Below are 13666 nucleotides of genomic sequence, written 5' to 3' on the forward strand. Positions count from 1 at the left end.
GTTTGTTTTACTGCTTTGTAACAGTTACCATGATGTTCAACCGCTAGATGTAACACTTTAGACACCCCCATCATACGTGTACTGAACACTGTATAACTGGCATTTCATGCAATGTTTGAAATAATTGTTCGAGACTAAGCCACGTCTGAATATCAACAAGGCATCCCAGATCAATGTTTAAGTAATTTTTTTCAATTCTTTCCAGATGTATTTCAAATTCTGGTCTCTGTTACTGTATCTTATGGCAACTATCGCTGTATCCACAGTACAGGCAAGGTGTTCATTCATCCCTGACTGTGAGGCATGCTTTGTAAGCACATACGGAGAAACAAGGGAGCAGGATTTTTGGACGCTGATGTGCAGTTCATCAAGTTCAATAAGGTGTTCTAGTTTGTATTCTGGATTAAGGTCTTTGAATGCGACAGTGGGGCTTCTGGATCTCAGCCACAGTTTCGTAGAATCTTACAACTGTTTATATCAGCCTACAAGCAAAATTCGAAGCAATGACAATCCTTCCGTGTTTGAAATAGACATGTCCTATGCCCATGTGAATGATCTTTCAAACCTTCTAAACATCTTGAAAAACAGTGTTCTGACACTTAACCTTAAATATGCAAGAGTGCATCAGTTATTGGAGACTCTGAGTTTTTCGACTTATCCAATGTTAAGAAATGTTGACTTGAGTGGCACATTTCCTTCAGTACTTGGTAACTTATCACTAGATGGAGCCACTTACCTGGAGACGCTGTATTTGGACAACAATCGCCTGAGTGAGGTTCCCAGTGTGATACGTGATATGACATCACTGAAACACCTTTCTCTGCAACAACTTTTTAAATGAAACGGCTTTGGATAAGCCCGATATTTTTCCTTTGACATTAGAGTCACTTGATTTAAGTTACAATAACTTCCGAGGAAACGCAGACTTTAGCTGGATGAATTCGGTAAACTTGCGGACCTTAAGAATGCGAAGTACGTCTATTGGTGGCTATAAATTACCCAAAAAACTTGGGGGCATGTCCAACCTGGAAATATTGGATATAAGTGCCAACGCATTGACGCGGTTTTCCTTGGATAACATCGAAAAGTTTCCAGAATTGAGAGTTTTTAACTTTTCCTTTAACAAACTTCGAGATGTGACACCAGCAATTCAAAAATCACCCTTACTTCGTCGCTTATATCTTCGATCAAACGATATAGGGTATGTGGCTCCTGAAACCTTTAGGAATATCTCAAATTTAACCGTGTTGGATCTTGGAGACAACAAAATTAGTTCCTTGTCTCCCATTGCCTTCTCTGGTGTAGAAGAAAGTCTGGAGCGATTGTACTTGGATGGGAACCAATTGAAAGCCCTGGACAAATGTACCATAGTACGTCTCACACGCTTGCGTAGACTGAGGATTGGCGGTAATCCGTTCCATTGTGATTGCAAGATAGCTTGGCTTCGTTCATGCCATGATAAAGTAGTAGACAATGATGTGGACAAGGCTTTCTGTAACAGCCCAAAAGAATTTAAGGGGATGGATGTCAGTGTTTTCTCGACAGAAGGTTGCGCCCCCTCACAGTTGACCTTTGATGACTGTTCTGAACCCATTAATAATGCACAGGTGACTGGAAATGAACCTATGACGTTATTTACAAGACGGGCTCTTGTCGCAGCATATTTTGCAGTGGGATTTAGCACCACCTGTCTTGTATTTCTTGTCGTCTACATTACTGTCACCGGGTATAGATTTTATAAGCGATTCCGTGGTAAACAAAGCAATAATACCACTAAAATTGAGAGGACCATGCCTGGAGTACAAGACACGAACGTCACCGAGGCTGGGGAAACAAGACCGTATCAGGAATTGTCGAGAGTCTCTAATTACCAGAATATCGCAGATGGAAACCGACCAACTGGAAATTTCTACGAAGCTCTGAATCCAAATACAGCAATTTAAAGATATTTAGGAGACGATAGCGTAAAAAGGCAACGAAACACCGTTTCTGTACTTATTGAAATATATCCAAAATGATAATTTTGAATTAAGGGTATAACCTGAATTATCTTACTGTGTGGGCAAAAATACAAAACGTATAAAAACGAAAAGATTTTCATCTTGTATAGACCTAGGTTGTGCCCAATGCAATGTCTCCTATTTCCATTTTAAAGAAGAGATGCACTCCATTCCAAAACTAAAGGACAGATGGTCCTATCGTCTTATATTACTTACTTCCTTTGACCGTGAATGGAAACATGGCGTTCCGCACTGCTTTCTAGTATTATTTATTCTTTACAATTATTTATAATTATTTATATAATGCACTTGTAAGCGTTTGGTAATGGGTTCTGGTAATCTTCAATCGCATCATTAATCCATAACTATAGCAAAATATAAATGTTGCTCTTTACGAGGTATTCGTATCCTAGTTTGCTTCCATTTAAAATAATTTAATGCCCCCCTCCGAAAAAAAACACGAGCTTTATGTAGTCTTGTAAATTATTATACATATAATCAATCGTAATATACATGTAAAATTGATATTGTATTGCTTATGCTGCCATGATCATATTATACAGCCATATGAGAAAGGTCTGTTTACACACTTAATAATATTGCGTTTCCATAAAAGTGACAAAATGTATTAAAAAAAAAAAAAAAAAAAAAAACAGCGTTTCCTGTGGCCTAAAGATCTGTTTTATTTACATTTAAACAATACGGGAGGTGGAATTACCCTGTATATAATATGAATAAAGTTGCTAACTTGTTTGATAGGTGGTGAGAATTTCCCCAAAAGAAATACATTTTTAGATTCAGGTAAGGTAATTATAGCAGAGACACCCTAACAATCCTTACCAAATTTTGAAATTATTTGATAAAAAGTAGGAAGTAACTTATATGTAATTTGGCTGTGAAATCACCATCATGACGTCACTCTTTAAATTTGGTTGGATACACAGTTAGATACAGAAATGAACTGACCCGTTAACAGCCAAAATTTCCAGCATTATCTTTTCTCTTTGTTTTCACACAAGAAGTTTAATTTCTGGTGGTTGAGTTGATATTTAATAGATCTTTTTCACTAAATTAGTTTTAAATTAGTTCGCAAGTCTTTGTTCTGTTAGCAATTTTATCTAATCGTCCATGTTTTTATATATAGCGTGTCTGTCTGTATCCTAACACAAATGATTTATTCATATTTGACCATGGGTTTGTGTTTCATTGTATTCTGTCGCCGTTTTCTCCAACCGTTTTTGTTCACCCAGTCACACAGTGGTATAAGTTAACACGTATTTTGAGTTATCATCTTAATTGCCAGTCTTAGTGCAAAGGTACTAAGTCAACTTTAAAGAGTTCCTGTCGTATAATTCTAAATTATGATTTAATATTTCGGTATCACTAAAAATAGCCTTTATTAAGCTACCGTGTCGTTCAGGATTATACATAGGCCTATCATGTGTAACCGCGCTGTTACTTGTAACTAAAGCAGATAATTCCGCCACACTGTCTGACAGTGGCATATAACTCTCTTTACGCCTATCGGGCAGTTTATACATTATGTATCTATAATGCTTTATTGTTTATTACTCAGAGTTTGGGTATATTAGGTTATAATTTAGCCAAGTACTTAGTTTCTCTGACAAGAGCCAGCGTGTGGTATTCAGTAGTGGGTGTTATGTACAGTTGTGTACAGTCGTGCTGGCCCGCACTTCCGTATATTATTACACTACATGTAAAATGAATTTCAGTTGTATAATCATCACCTTTTTTAAAAGAAAGGCTCTCTATACAGTATACGTACAGGTATACATTCGTTATTCAGAGAGAGAGAGAGAGAGAGAGAGACATTTGAGACATTGGGAAACACCTTGAGACACCTAGCTCCTACTTCAAGAAGAGTGTAGATGCAAAGCTTCTACAAGCAAGGTGTACCCCCATACGTATTGGTATTCAAGAAGCCTATACAATAAAGCTGTAAAAAACCACAATACAGTCATGTTCTTAATTAAACCGCGTGAATTACAGGGTTACTAATTAATATGGAATATTATTTTTGGCGAGTAAATTTTCTACAAAATGTTTATTTCCTCTCTAACTATTTCAAATCCAAAACTGAGGTGTCATTCCGTGTGTAGCCAGGTGTGTTACCTAATTACCACACAACTCGCGAAACAATTGATGCATGCAGTTGCATGTTCTGTGGTCAGAAATGTGAGGGGTTGTCTTTTCTGCAATTTCTGCCCTTGTATAAAAACGCATGGGTTTGGCCAATCTTTGGAGTGTATTTAGAGAAGCAATAAAGGGATCGCTCTGAAACTTGACAGGTACCTTAGTGAAGATATGGTTCGACATCTAAGCAACGCAGCTTACTATGGGATTCTTGCTCTTAGAGAAAATGGCCAGAAACAGACAGCCATTGCCGGGTAATTCAACATTTATTAGAAACCGTTTGTTAAGTCCTCCAAAGAAATGCTGCAACAAGGGCACCTACCCCAATACCTAACGATCGAACCCGTGTCCACCGACGTGTACGAGAGACATGAAACGATGATTGTGTACTGCCTAGGGTGCAAGCAGGGGCAGGTAACGTCTCTGTTTGGGGAACATTTCATGCCGGTTCCCAGAACCAGTTGGTTTTTCTAGGAGGCAACCTCAACCAGGATTCCTACATAGACATTCTACAGCAAACAATGCTTCGATTTGTATAGCAAGACGACTGCGCAAACATCGAGCTCGCAGAATCACTGTTTTTCTTCGAAACCAGTGGGTTCAGCCACTGCACTGGCCTGCAAACTCCCCAGATATGAACACAATTGAAAATCTGTGGGCGGAAGTAACTCACAGAATAAATAGCTATGGTCATCGGCCGGTAAATAGTGATAAACTGCGACAGGCAAGTATCACTGCGTGGAATGATATCCCCATCCAAACTCTAAAAAACTTGCCACAGGGTAAGCCATGTAGGATGAGGGCTGCTGGTGGTCACACCGGCTATTGATGACTTTTCATGATTTACTGAAATGAATTTTTTGACTGTGTAACATATCACTGTCCGGAGGCTATCATTTTCTTTAATATCTTAGCTTAAAATCAATACTGACATCAAACTGTTGATATGGTTTTTTGGGGGTGTTCTTTTCTTTTGAATGACATCTTATGTCAGATTTGATATCATTGACCAAAATATCTCACAATAGGAGACTGGATATTTTTATCACTCAATGACATACATTTTTGATGAATCAAGGCAAAAAAAATTAATCAGCACTCAAAAATAACAATGATAAAAATATTCCATATTAAGAAGTAACCCTGTATGCGTTGTCAATTTAGAGAGCATTCAAAACAAGTTGATCCGCGGACTAAATATGGTCGACTCACTTAAAGCAGCGCCGGTTGATTCCATAGCGCCCCTCCCCCCCCGCCTCCACACGCGCCTTCGCTGTAGGTGGCCTTGCAATTAAACCTCGGAGCTGAGATTTCATCCGTTTAATGACACGTGTGGAGGCAGGGAGACCCCATGAAGATTTAGCGGTGCTGCTTTTAAGTTCGGTCGGCCATATTTAGCCTGCGGATCATCTGTTCTGAAAGCGCTCTATCTCTTAATCGCCTCCAAGTGTAACTGTCCAGTGCCTCTGAGGGAGAACGGCGTAGTTAACATACTTCCCATTTAAGAGGGTTTTTTATGACAAAAAAGTCCCAAGTGGCCCGACTGGGGCTCGAACCCAGGACATTCGCGTTATTAGCACGACGCTCTAACCGACTGAGCTATCAGGCCTCCCACGAACACCTTACAGGTAAAATTTACAAAAAATTTTCCCAAATACTCCCAAATAGTAGTCTACTATTCGTTCGTTACACATGGATATCTTATGCCATGTTTTACAGAAGGACATTCGCAGCATATACAGTGTTCTTATCGTTTTTAATCTATTTCCACTTCAGGTCATGCTATTTCGGATGTTGCCCATCATTAAAGACCAATGTCATCATTATTTTCACTTTAGGAAAAATTAAATTGAGACGATATATCCTAAACTTCGGCCACACTGCGATAACAACTTTTTTGGCAACTTTAAAGCAACCTCAAATAGATTTCAATCGTTTAACAGTAATTCCAATGTAAACACACGCGTCCTCATGGCGTTGAGTAGAAAACAGAAAAGCTGATGATTATAAGAGTACATTAGAAGCAGGAGATCAAGGTAAACATGTTAAGCAGATTGCATTCAGCGAGGGTCCCCGCGGAATTGGATCGATCTACGTAAAGTTTCAATCAAAAAGTTTTAATCGGAATTAGACCTTTGCAAGAGATGTCACTTTAAACATAACACCTATGGCGACAAGCGCGGACTACTTTTTCACAATGGTTGGATGTTTTCCTTCGTCACCTTTGTCAAAATACAAAGTCACTCGGGTAAACCACATACTATCATTTAATTGGATAACTTTTTTTTCTCCGTCTCCCTTTCCCTACCACCTCTCCCTCCCTCCCTCTCTCTCTCTCTCTCTCTCTCTCTCTCTCTCTCGTACACATACGCACACCCTCCACCTCGCACATGGAAACACTCCAACTTTTGCCTCTAAATTTATGGCCGTGCATCAATCAAATGACACCGTCCATGTGGGGAATAGCCAACAATGAAACCAACGACACCTTACCTATGTTGATTTATCAAAGGAATTAGTGCCAGTGTGCTCCGGGCATCTGGTCCCCAAGCCGCCAACTCGCGTGCCATTCCTAACAAGTGTCTTAGGTCAAGTCGGGTCAGGTCTCAATCAACTGTTTCCTGTGTGAAAGTATGCCTAAAGGAAGACTCGACACTCTCTTTCTGTCTATAATCTTATTTTCTTTCTTTTTCATTCATTCATTCATTCATTCATTCATTCATTCATTCGTTCATTCATTCATTCATTCATTCATTCGTTCGTTCGTTCATTCATTCTTTCGTTCATCCGTTCATTCTTTCGTTTATCCATTCATTCGTTATTTCTTTCTTTTCTCCTTTTTTCTATCAATATAATTCCACAAGTTCCTTTGAATTTAGATAATCACTGAAAAGGTAACCTTATTATAACCACCAAACAGTTTCTACACCTTTCAAAGCTGTAACACCTTTTCCGTCATCTCTTTATTTCAGTCTGATAAAAGTCTAACATTTTGTCCCAGCTTTACTTAATGTCAGTGGCGGATCACGAACAAGGCACGTCTGGTCACGTGTCCCTCTGTTAAACCCCCTTCCCCCCCCCCCCCCACCCCCAACCCCCGACTTCGGCGGTACCCCCATTTACACCTGCTTTTTAGCTGGTATAACAAGCGAAACGAGACGAAATCAAGCGATCTTTCTTTTTTCCCCTTGCCCCCCCCCCAGCAATATTTTGGATTAGTCGGTGTATGTCAAATGTTAAAGAGGTACTCGTGTATTCAGGTGTTCTTTCACTCTTCTCACTTCTCCAACATTATCAAATGTTCAATGTGGAGAACTAAACAACTTCCATTAACTAAACAGGATTACATTTTAAAAGAAATCTTCTGCCAGTATCAATGACATTGACGAGCATGACGGAATTTAGCTTGTATCCTGTCCCCGTGGGCAATAATCCACCTAGCGCAAAAACATGGGCAAATCGTCCGGAGGCCAAACTTCAAAGAAACTCGATTGACAACTATGAATGTTAAATATAAGATCCTGCAAAACAATGCAACCCTTTAAGATGGATGCCGCCTCTTGTCTCTTAAGGCGCGCAAAGAACAACAGCGAACATCTGAATGGTCGTTTTCGCATTATCTCATTTAGCGACCATAAAATACAACCCACTCCAATGAGGTATGAATATGCATTACAATGAAAAAAAAAACACCGGAGGGTTTTATAGTAATATGACATGGGATTTCTTTAAGACACTCCACTGGCGGTGGTCAAAAGTGTACACACATTCAGAAGTATGCGATCAAATGAATTATAAATAGCGGTTCATGATCACTATGTAATAAAATTGACATGATTTAAATCGACTTTTTTATGTAAAATTATATTAAAAGTAATTTATTTTCTTTTGTTGTTTACTTCAAGATTGTATGGCGGTGGTGTGTCTGTTTGATGACCTAATACGATGCATAATATATTTGCATTTTCATTTTTTTTTAAATTAACGCCAGTCTTCATCAGAATGTGTCTGGCTTTTTAGGTGTAGAGAGTTCATTAAAGTGATTTTTATAAATCCAGTTATATTAAACTGACACCGGTGACTATTCCAAATCAGATCACCTGAAGACGACCTAGCGATAAGGTCAAAACGCCTTGATCTCCGCATCAACGAAAGATCCAATATTAGGATTAATTTTCTCATTAACTCGGTGGAGAATATAGCTAGGTGCCATCAAAACAGAACTAATTCAGGTGACAAAGTCGTTAAAGTCAGGTTGGCTTCATCTACCGCTCGTGACATGCATTTGTCAGAACACTGCCCACAGCAAAGGGTTTGGCGGTATATAACCGCGCGCCCAGACAAATAGAAAAGTGTGCCTAAGAGATCCCTACCGTAGATAGCAACAGCACTGCAAGCAGAAGACGTCAAGATGTGCAAGGTTTTGATTGTTTTGGCCATCTCATTGGCGATAGCTTGTGCCAGCGATTCACCAGGGTAAGTGTATTAGCAAACATACGTGTGTTTACTTTATCTTTGTCCGGAAATTATTTAAAGGCTGGCAACAAAATTGTGGTTACAAGAGCAATGCGTTTGTTTGGAGTCGTGGCGTTTTTTGGGAGTAATTGTAAGTCGGTTCTTTACTTTAATTCCAAAAGCAAGACACGTTTTCAATGAGTTTTATTTTATTGTGTATGAGCTGGGTCCTAATATGTTGGAATTACTACCTTTAATGACCAACACTGTTTAGGATATTATTAAAATACCTGTATTGTGTAGCCATCGGATCATTTCCAAATACTTTCAAGTGTGCAAAATTATTTCTCTGTATCATATTATTGCTTTAATTTATTTCAATTTCTATCGCCCATTGTATGTGGATTTTATAAAAAGCTAATTTCATATATTCCAAAAGATATGGAGGCTAGAAAAAGGAGCTACAGGGATAGATATTCCACTAAAACTTAAAGCGAGCTGACGATCTTTAACCTACATGTAGCTGTCAAATGCGAACTCGTCTTTTCAATTGGTATAAAATATGTGTAATCGTATCCAAAAGCGTTCTCTGCTAGATCAAATTAAAATTTTTCTTGGTCCCAACAAAAATTTATTGCTCTCTTCTCCCCCTCTCTCAAGAACTAGGAACACCCAGATGTGAAAGTCAACTAGAGGCCTACTGTCATAAAAAGTGAAGCTTAAATCATGTTAACTCGAGACATGACTGTCGGGCAATGTCACAAACCTACATTTAAATCCCTACAGAGTGCCCCTTAGGTCTAAAAGCGTGGATACATTAAGCTTGTTTAACCATCATACACCGTTCATCATGCTTACAAGTCATCCTAGGAAAAAAAAAAAACAGTTCACAACCAGTGCTTGTTTAATATATTTACAGATACGGCAAAAGACGCTGTGCCCAAGGAAACAGCGGCATAGGGAACATCGGCTGCAGAAACAGCGGCAACTATAACGTTGGCTACGGAAACAGCGGCGTTGCCAACCGCGGCAGCGACAACAGCGGCGTCGTTAACCGTGGCAACACCAACAGCGGCGTTGGTAACTACGGAGCTCGAAACAGCGGCGTGGGAAATCGTGGGTATGGCAACAGCGGCGTCGGTAACTATGGTTACGGGTACAGCGGCGTGGGAAACAGCTATCACCAACGTAATGCTGGTTATGGAAATGGTCAATACAGCAGTGGGTATGGTAATAACAATGGGTATGGACGAAGGTACGGAAGTTCTGGATACGGTAATCGCAACAGTGGGTACGCCAACCGTGGTGCCTACAACAGTGGGTACGGCAACCGTGGTGCCTACAACAGCGGAATAAACAACAAGGGATATTTCAACAGTGGCGTCGGCAACTATGGCGTTTACAACAGCGGAGTAAACAATGGAGCAGGCAGAAGCTATCACTAAGCATGACGTAGAAGACGCATTGGAATTAGGTAAGTGCCGACAAGACACAGTCTCCTTCAATACCGAAACATAAAAAATTATATCATATTCAAACAAAGTAGGTGTACACAGGATCTCAGCTGTTATCAAAAATAGTCAATTATGTGTGTTCTATAATTCTTTATTAAAGTTCTCCATATTATCAAGCCGAAACAAAGTACATTTTTCTGGCTGAAAATTCCCACAAAAGGTTCAAGTTACGTTCAACTGCTGCGTACAACTGCAGCCAATGTTTTATATATTACTTGCATCCGTTGCATGAAGCACGTATTGTCTCATACATTATATGTAGTATATGCATAGTTGTTTCTCTGAGTATAGCAGTTACGGAACGAATATTTCACGTCAGCCATTTCCAATAGTTTCTGTAAAAAAATGACGTCCATAGTCCGCAAAGTAACTGCAATAAATGCAGCGTTACATGAAATACTTCCCATGATTTTACATTATATATTAATAGCGCCAGTACTGCAATCACATAAATTTCGAAAATAAATAGCATTTTATTTCACTTTTTAGATCCAAAACCAGGTTGATACCAGAGACGACATCCTGGCAGTTTATACGCTATTTTCCTCTACATGCATCTATGGACAAAAAGGAACTTGGCATCGATTTCTGTCTATATTTTTGAAAAAGTGTATTATTTGAATGAAATTGGAATTAAATACTATTCGTTCAAATCGTGGACTTTTTGTCTAGTGTTGTTAATCGTATCCGACGCGTTCTTATGACGAACGGTTTTTTTTCTCTAAACACGTTTCCTTTTCTAGATAATGATACAAGCATTTTCTCTCCATGATAAATTTGATTAACCACAACAAAATGTGTTATTATTGTAAAATAAATCAAATGATCTGCCTCTTTTTAGAATATATTCATTTTGTTTGGGAACTGTTCCAACATTGTGTTCCCGTCGTAAAATACACATTAAGTGTCTCGTTTCCTACCGAAGATTTACTATCTGCTTATTAAACTCGTTAGCATACAGGTGTGTTTTACAGCTCCAGTGTACAATTATAATAGCATATAAAGGGACAACAACTCTCCATATGAGACCCATGTTTTACAATAAATACATTGTAAGTAACCCATGGAAATATCATAAATTCTTTTTTATCACCTAAACGGCGGTTTTATCAATTATTGTGGAATCTGTGCCTGCCATCGAACCACTTGGCCTCCATAGATGGCTACCCTCTGTAACAATTTCTTAATAGATAATTACAAAAACCATTTTTTTAGAAAAAAAAAATAACTTTTAAGAGAGAGAGAGAGAAAGAAAATAGAGCTAACTTTAAATGTCGGAACGGAATACCATTGATCGTTGGTAGGCTACGTATGGGAGAATTGTCGTTTTTTTACCCCAGGAAAAACCATTTTGGCCCCAAATGAACAGTTGTGATCCCTTTATAAGGCCTGCACTTTATTATATAATACCTACCTCCTCTGTAATAACCCTAACACAATACATGTCATCTTTCGTGTAAACGTTTTCTCGTGCCAGTAATTACTTTACCTCAAGGCAACATCGGTGTTTAGGAAATCGTAAAATAACTTGTTTAAAATGATCCAAATACATATGGCACAAAATACCTACTGTCGTATGAGACGTGAGACGTGATGTACCATCCTCAATTCCATGTTTGATTATAATTTTATTGCCTTTAACTTGTGAGAAAAGCTTCAACATTTGTGTTGAAATTGAAATTGGCATATTCTTCAATGACTGAGACCATCATTAGTTTAAAATACTATTTACATATTATTGTATTCAAATGCTCTAAAAAATCTTTCCACTTTGACTGTTCATTTAACATCTTATCCTACCAGGTAAAATTACAAGGTACATATTGAATTAATGGCAAGCATTTCGAGAATTTCCGTCCATATATACCACATGACGTTAATATTGCTTAATCATATGTGTAACGGACCGAAAACTGTGATGTTAATCAGGCCGTTGCTATGGTAACCAATTCTTTTACAACATGTGGCGTTGATGGCGTAGTTTATATCCAGCAATGGCGCGCACGAGCCCATAACATTCAATCACTCACACACGTACGCACACGCACACAGACACACACACACACACACACCCAGAATTTTTTTACTTCATTTTCTGGTCCACGCTTGTCGATCTCCAGACATTCAAAGGTTCTTTGTTGGAAGGTCGTCATGGTTACAGGCAAAAACCACCAATCCAGCACCTCCTTTTTGTCACGCCCTCAGAAAAAAGTGCTCTGTTGAATGACACCGTCCCTTATACCAATATGAATTTGAAAGGACCTGTAACAAATAGAATACCAATTTGATACGATTGTTGAAAATTATGCACCTGTGCCTATAGGCGCAGCAGAGACAAGTTCTCTTCAGTGCCCAAAGATAAATACAGTCACCATATCAAAATGTCTGAAATAACGACAGGAAAATGGGTATTTAAGTACAGTGAGAGACCACTTAAGATACATTTTATTGTCACTTTAACTGCTTTTCTTTCCGTCTATTAAATAGATGAGTACACGTTTTATATCATTTTGGGCCGGTAGTATCTACTAATTGAAGTGTTAGTGATTGCGCCATCAACATATTGTCCACAGGCACTGTGACTTTACAGAACTTCCACGTGTAATTAGTCACTATTATTTCCTAACATAAATATTCTGTGTCGTACACACCTTTATACACATGAGTCACCCCTTTTCTCGAACTGATATAAAATTTTTTACAATTTTTCAGCGTTGAGTTGGATTTGCCCAAAAATCATAATCTTTTCCGTAAAAAAATTAGTTCGAAATTTCCACCATATCGAGCGTCTCTGCAAACCTATCCTTATTATTTACTCGAAAGAAGAAAATATCAATAAAATTGAAAGTTGATAGAGAACTCCAAAAATGGGATAATTTTTTTCTGTGAAACAAGTTTATGTCATCTAAAAGATTTGATGGATATCAGTGCATTTAATTATTTGATAGTTTTTCGGCTATTTTCGGTAGTTTATGTACCTATATGGCTTTCACAAAGTTCTCCCGTATATTCCCGGGGGCAGTGGCACTTGCACAAAATGGGGATGAAAGTTCCGCCATTTTGACACGTTCGATGGCATATATAATTAACTGAAGTAATAAAATGAAGTATTTTGTTCTGTTGAAAAAACCTGTCATCCTGATGTCATTTTACTTTTCTGCATGTAAAATTGACTTTTCAAGGAAAAATTACAAATCGACATTTAATTCCTGTGTAAAATATACAGATACTAGTGCTCATTATAATATTGAATAACGCTCATTTTCTTGTAAAAAAATCACAGTGCAGTTGATCTTGAGAAATATTTCAATAAAAGTTCAAATAAAATCCAAATAAATAGTTTATTGTTTACCTATAACAAAAAAAAAAAAAAAAAAAAAAAAAAAAAAACAATATTCAAAAGAAGATAATTAAAGAAACGTACCAAATTGACATAAGGCTCCATCGCATCCGGGCGGACATATACATTCACACGTATTTTCGTTCAGGACCCCGCCGTTAAAGCACTGTTTATTACAACCTGAGCCCAGGGCTGGAAATTTG

The 13666-nt window shown here is 38.2% G+C and overlaps 2 protein-coding genes and 1 non-coding gene across 3 annotated transcripts; 2 read left to right on the forward strand and 1 right to left on the reverse strand.

Annotated features, from left to right (window-relative positions):
- Nucleotides 1-90: 90 nt before the first annotated feature.
- LOC147761764 (leucine-rich repeat transmembrane protein FLRT3-like) lies at nt 91-2653 on the forward strand. Its single transcript, XM_087013682.1, has one exon. The coding sequence runs from the start codon at nt 936-938 to the stop codon at nt 1941-1943; it is 1008 nt and encodes a 335-aa protein (XP_086869808.1). The 5' UTR covers nt 91-935; the 3' UTR covers nt 1944-2653.
- A 3036-nt stretch (nt 2654-5689) lies between these two features.
- On the reverse strand, nt 5690-5763 carry Trnai-aau (transfer RNA isoleucine (anticodon AAU)). The gene has a single exon. It is a non-coding gene; the product is annotated as a tRNA-Ile (tRNA).
- A 2703-nt stretch (nt 5764-8466) lies between these two features.
- LOC106165432 (uncharacterized) lies at nt 8467-10781 on the forward strand. The gene is made up of 3 exons (XM_013543638.2): nt 8467-8630; nt 9529-10083; nt 10613-10781. Exons 1-2 carry the CDS (start codon nt 8566-8568, stop codon nt 10052-10054), a joined length of 591 nt encoding a protein of 196 aa, XP_013399092.1. The 5' UTR covers nt 8467-8565; the 3' UTR covers nt 10055-10083; nt 10613-10781.
- Nucleotides 10782-13666: the final 2885 nt, after the last annotated feature.

The sequence above is a fragment of the Lingula anatina genome, chromosome 5 (assembly GCF_051362555.1).
Source record: "Lingula anatina isolate TDL-2025a chromosome 5, LinAna3.0, whole genome shotgun sequence".
NCBI classification, from domain to species: domain Eukaryota; kingdom Metazoa; phylum Brachiopoda; class Lingulata; order Lingulida; family Lingulidae; genus Lingula; species Lingula anatina.

Bases quoted from the DNA above. Each gene is read 5' to 3' on its own strand.
- LOC106165432 (XM_013543638.2), top strand. From the start codon at position 8,566: ATGTGCAAGGTTTTGATTGTTTTGGCCATCTCATTGGCGATAGCTTGT. The intron at 8,631-9,528 runs GTAAGTGTATTA...ATATATTTACAG, and splicing joins TGTGCCAGCGATTCACCAGG to ATACGGCAAAAGACGCTGTG.
- LOC147761764 (XM_087013682.1), top strand. From the start codon at position 936: ATGAATTCGGTAAACTTGCGGACCTTAAGAATGCGAAGTACGTCTATT.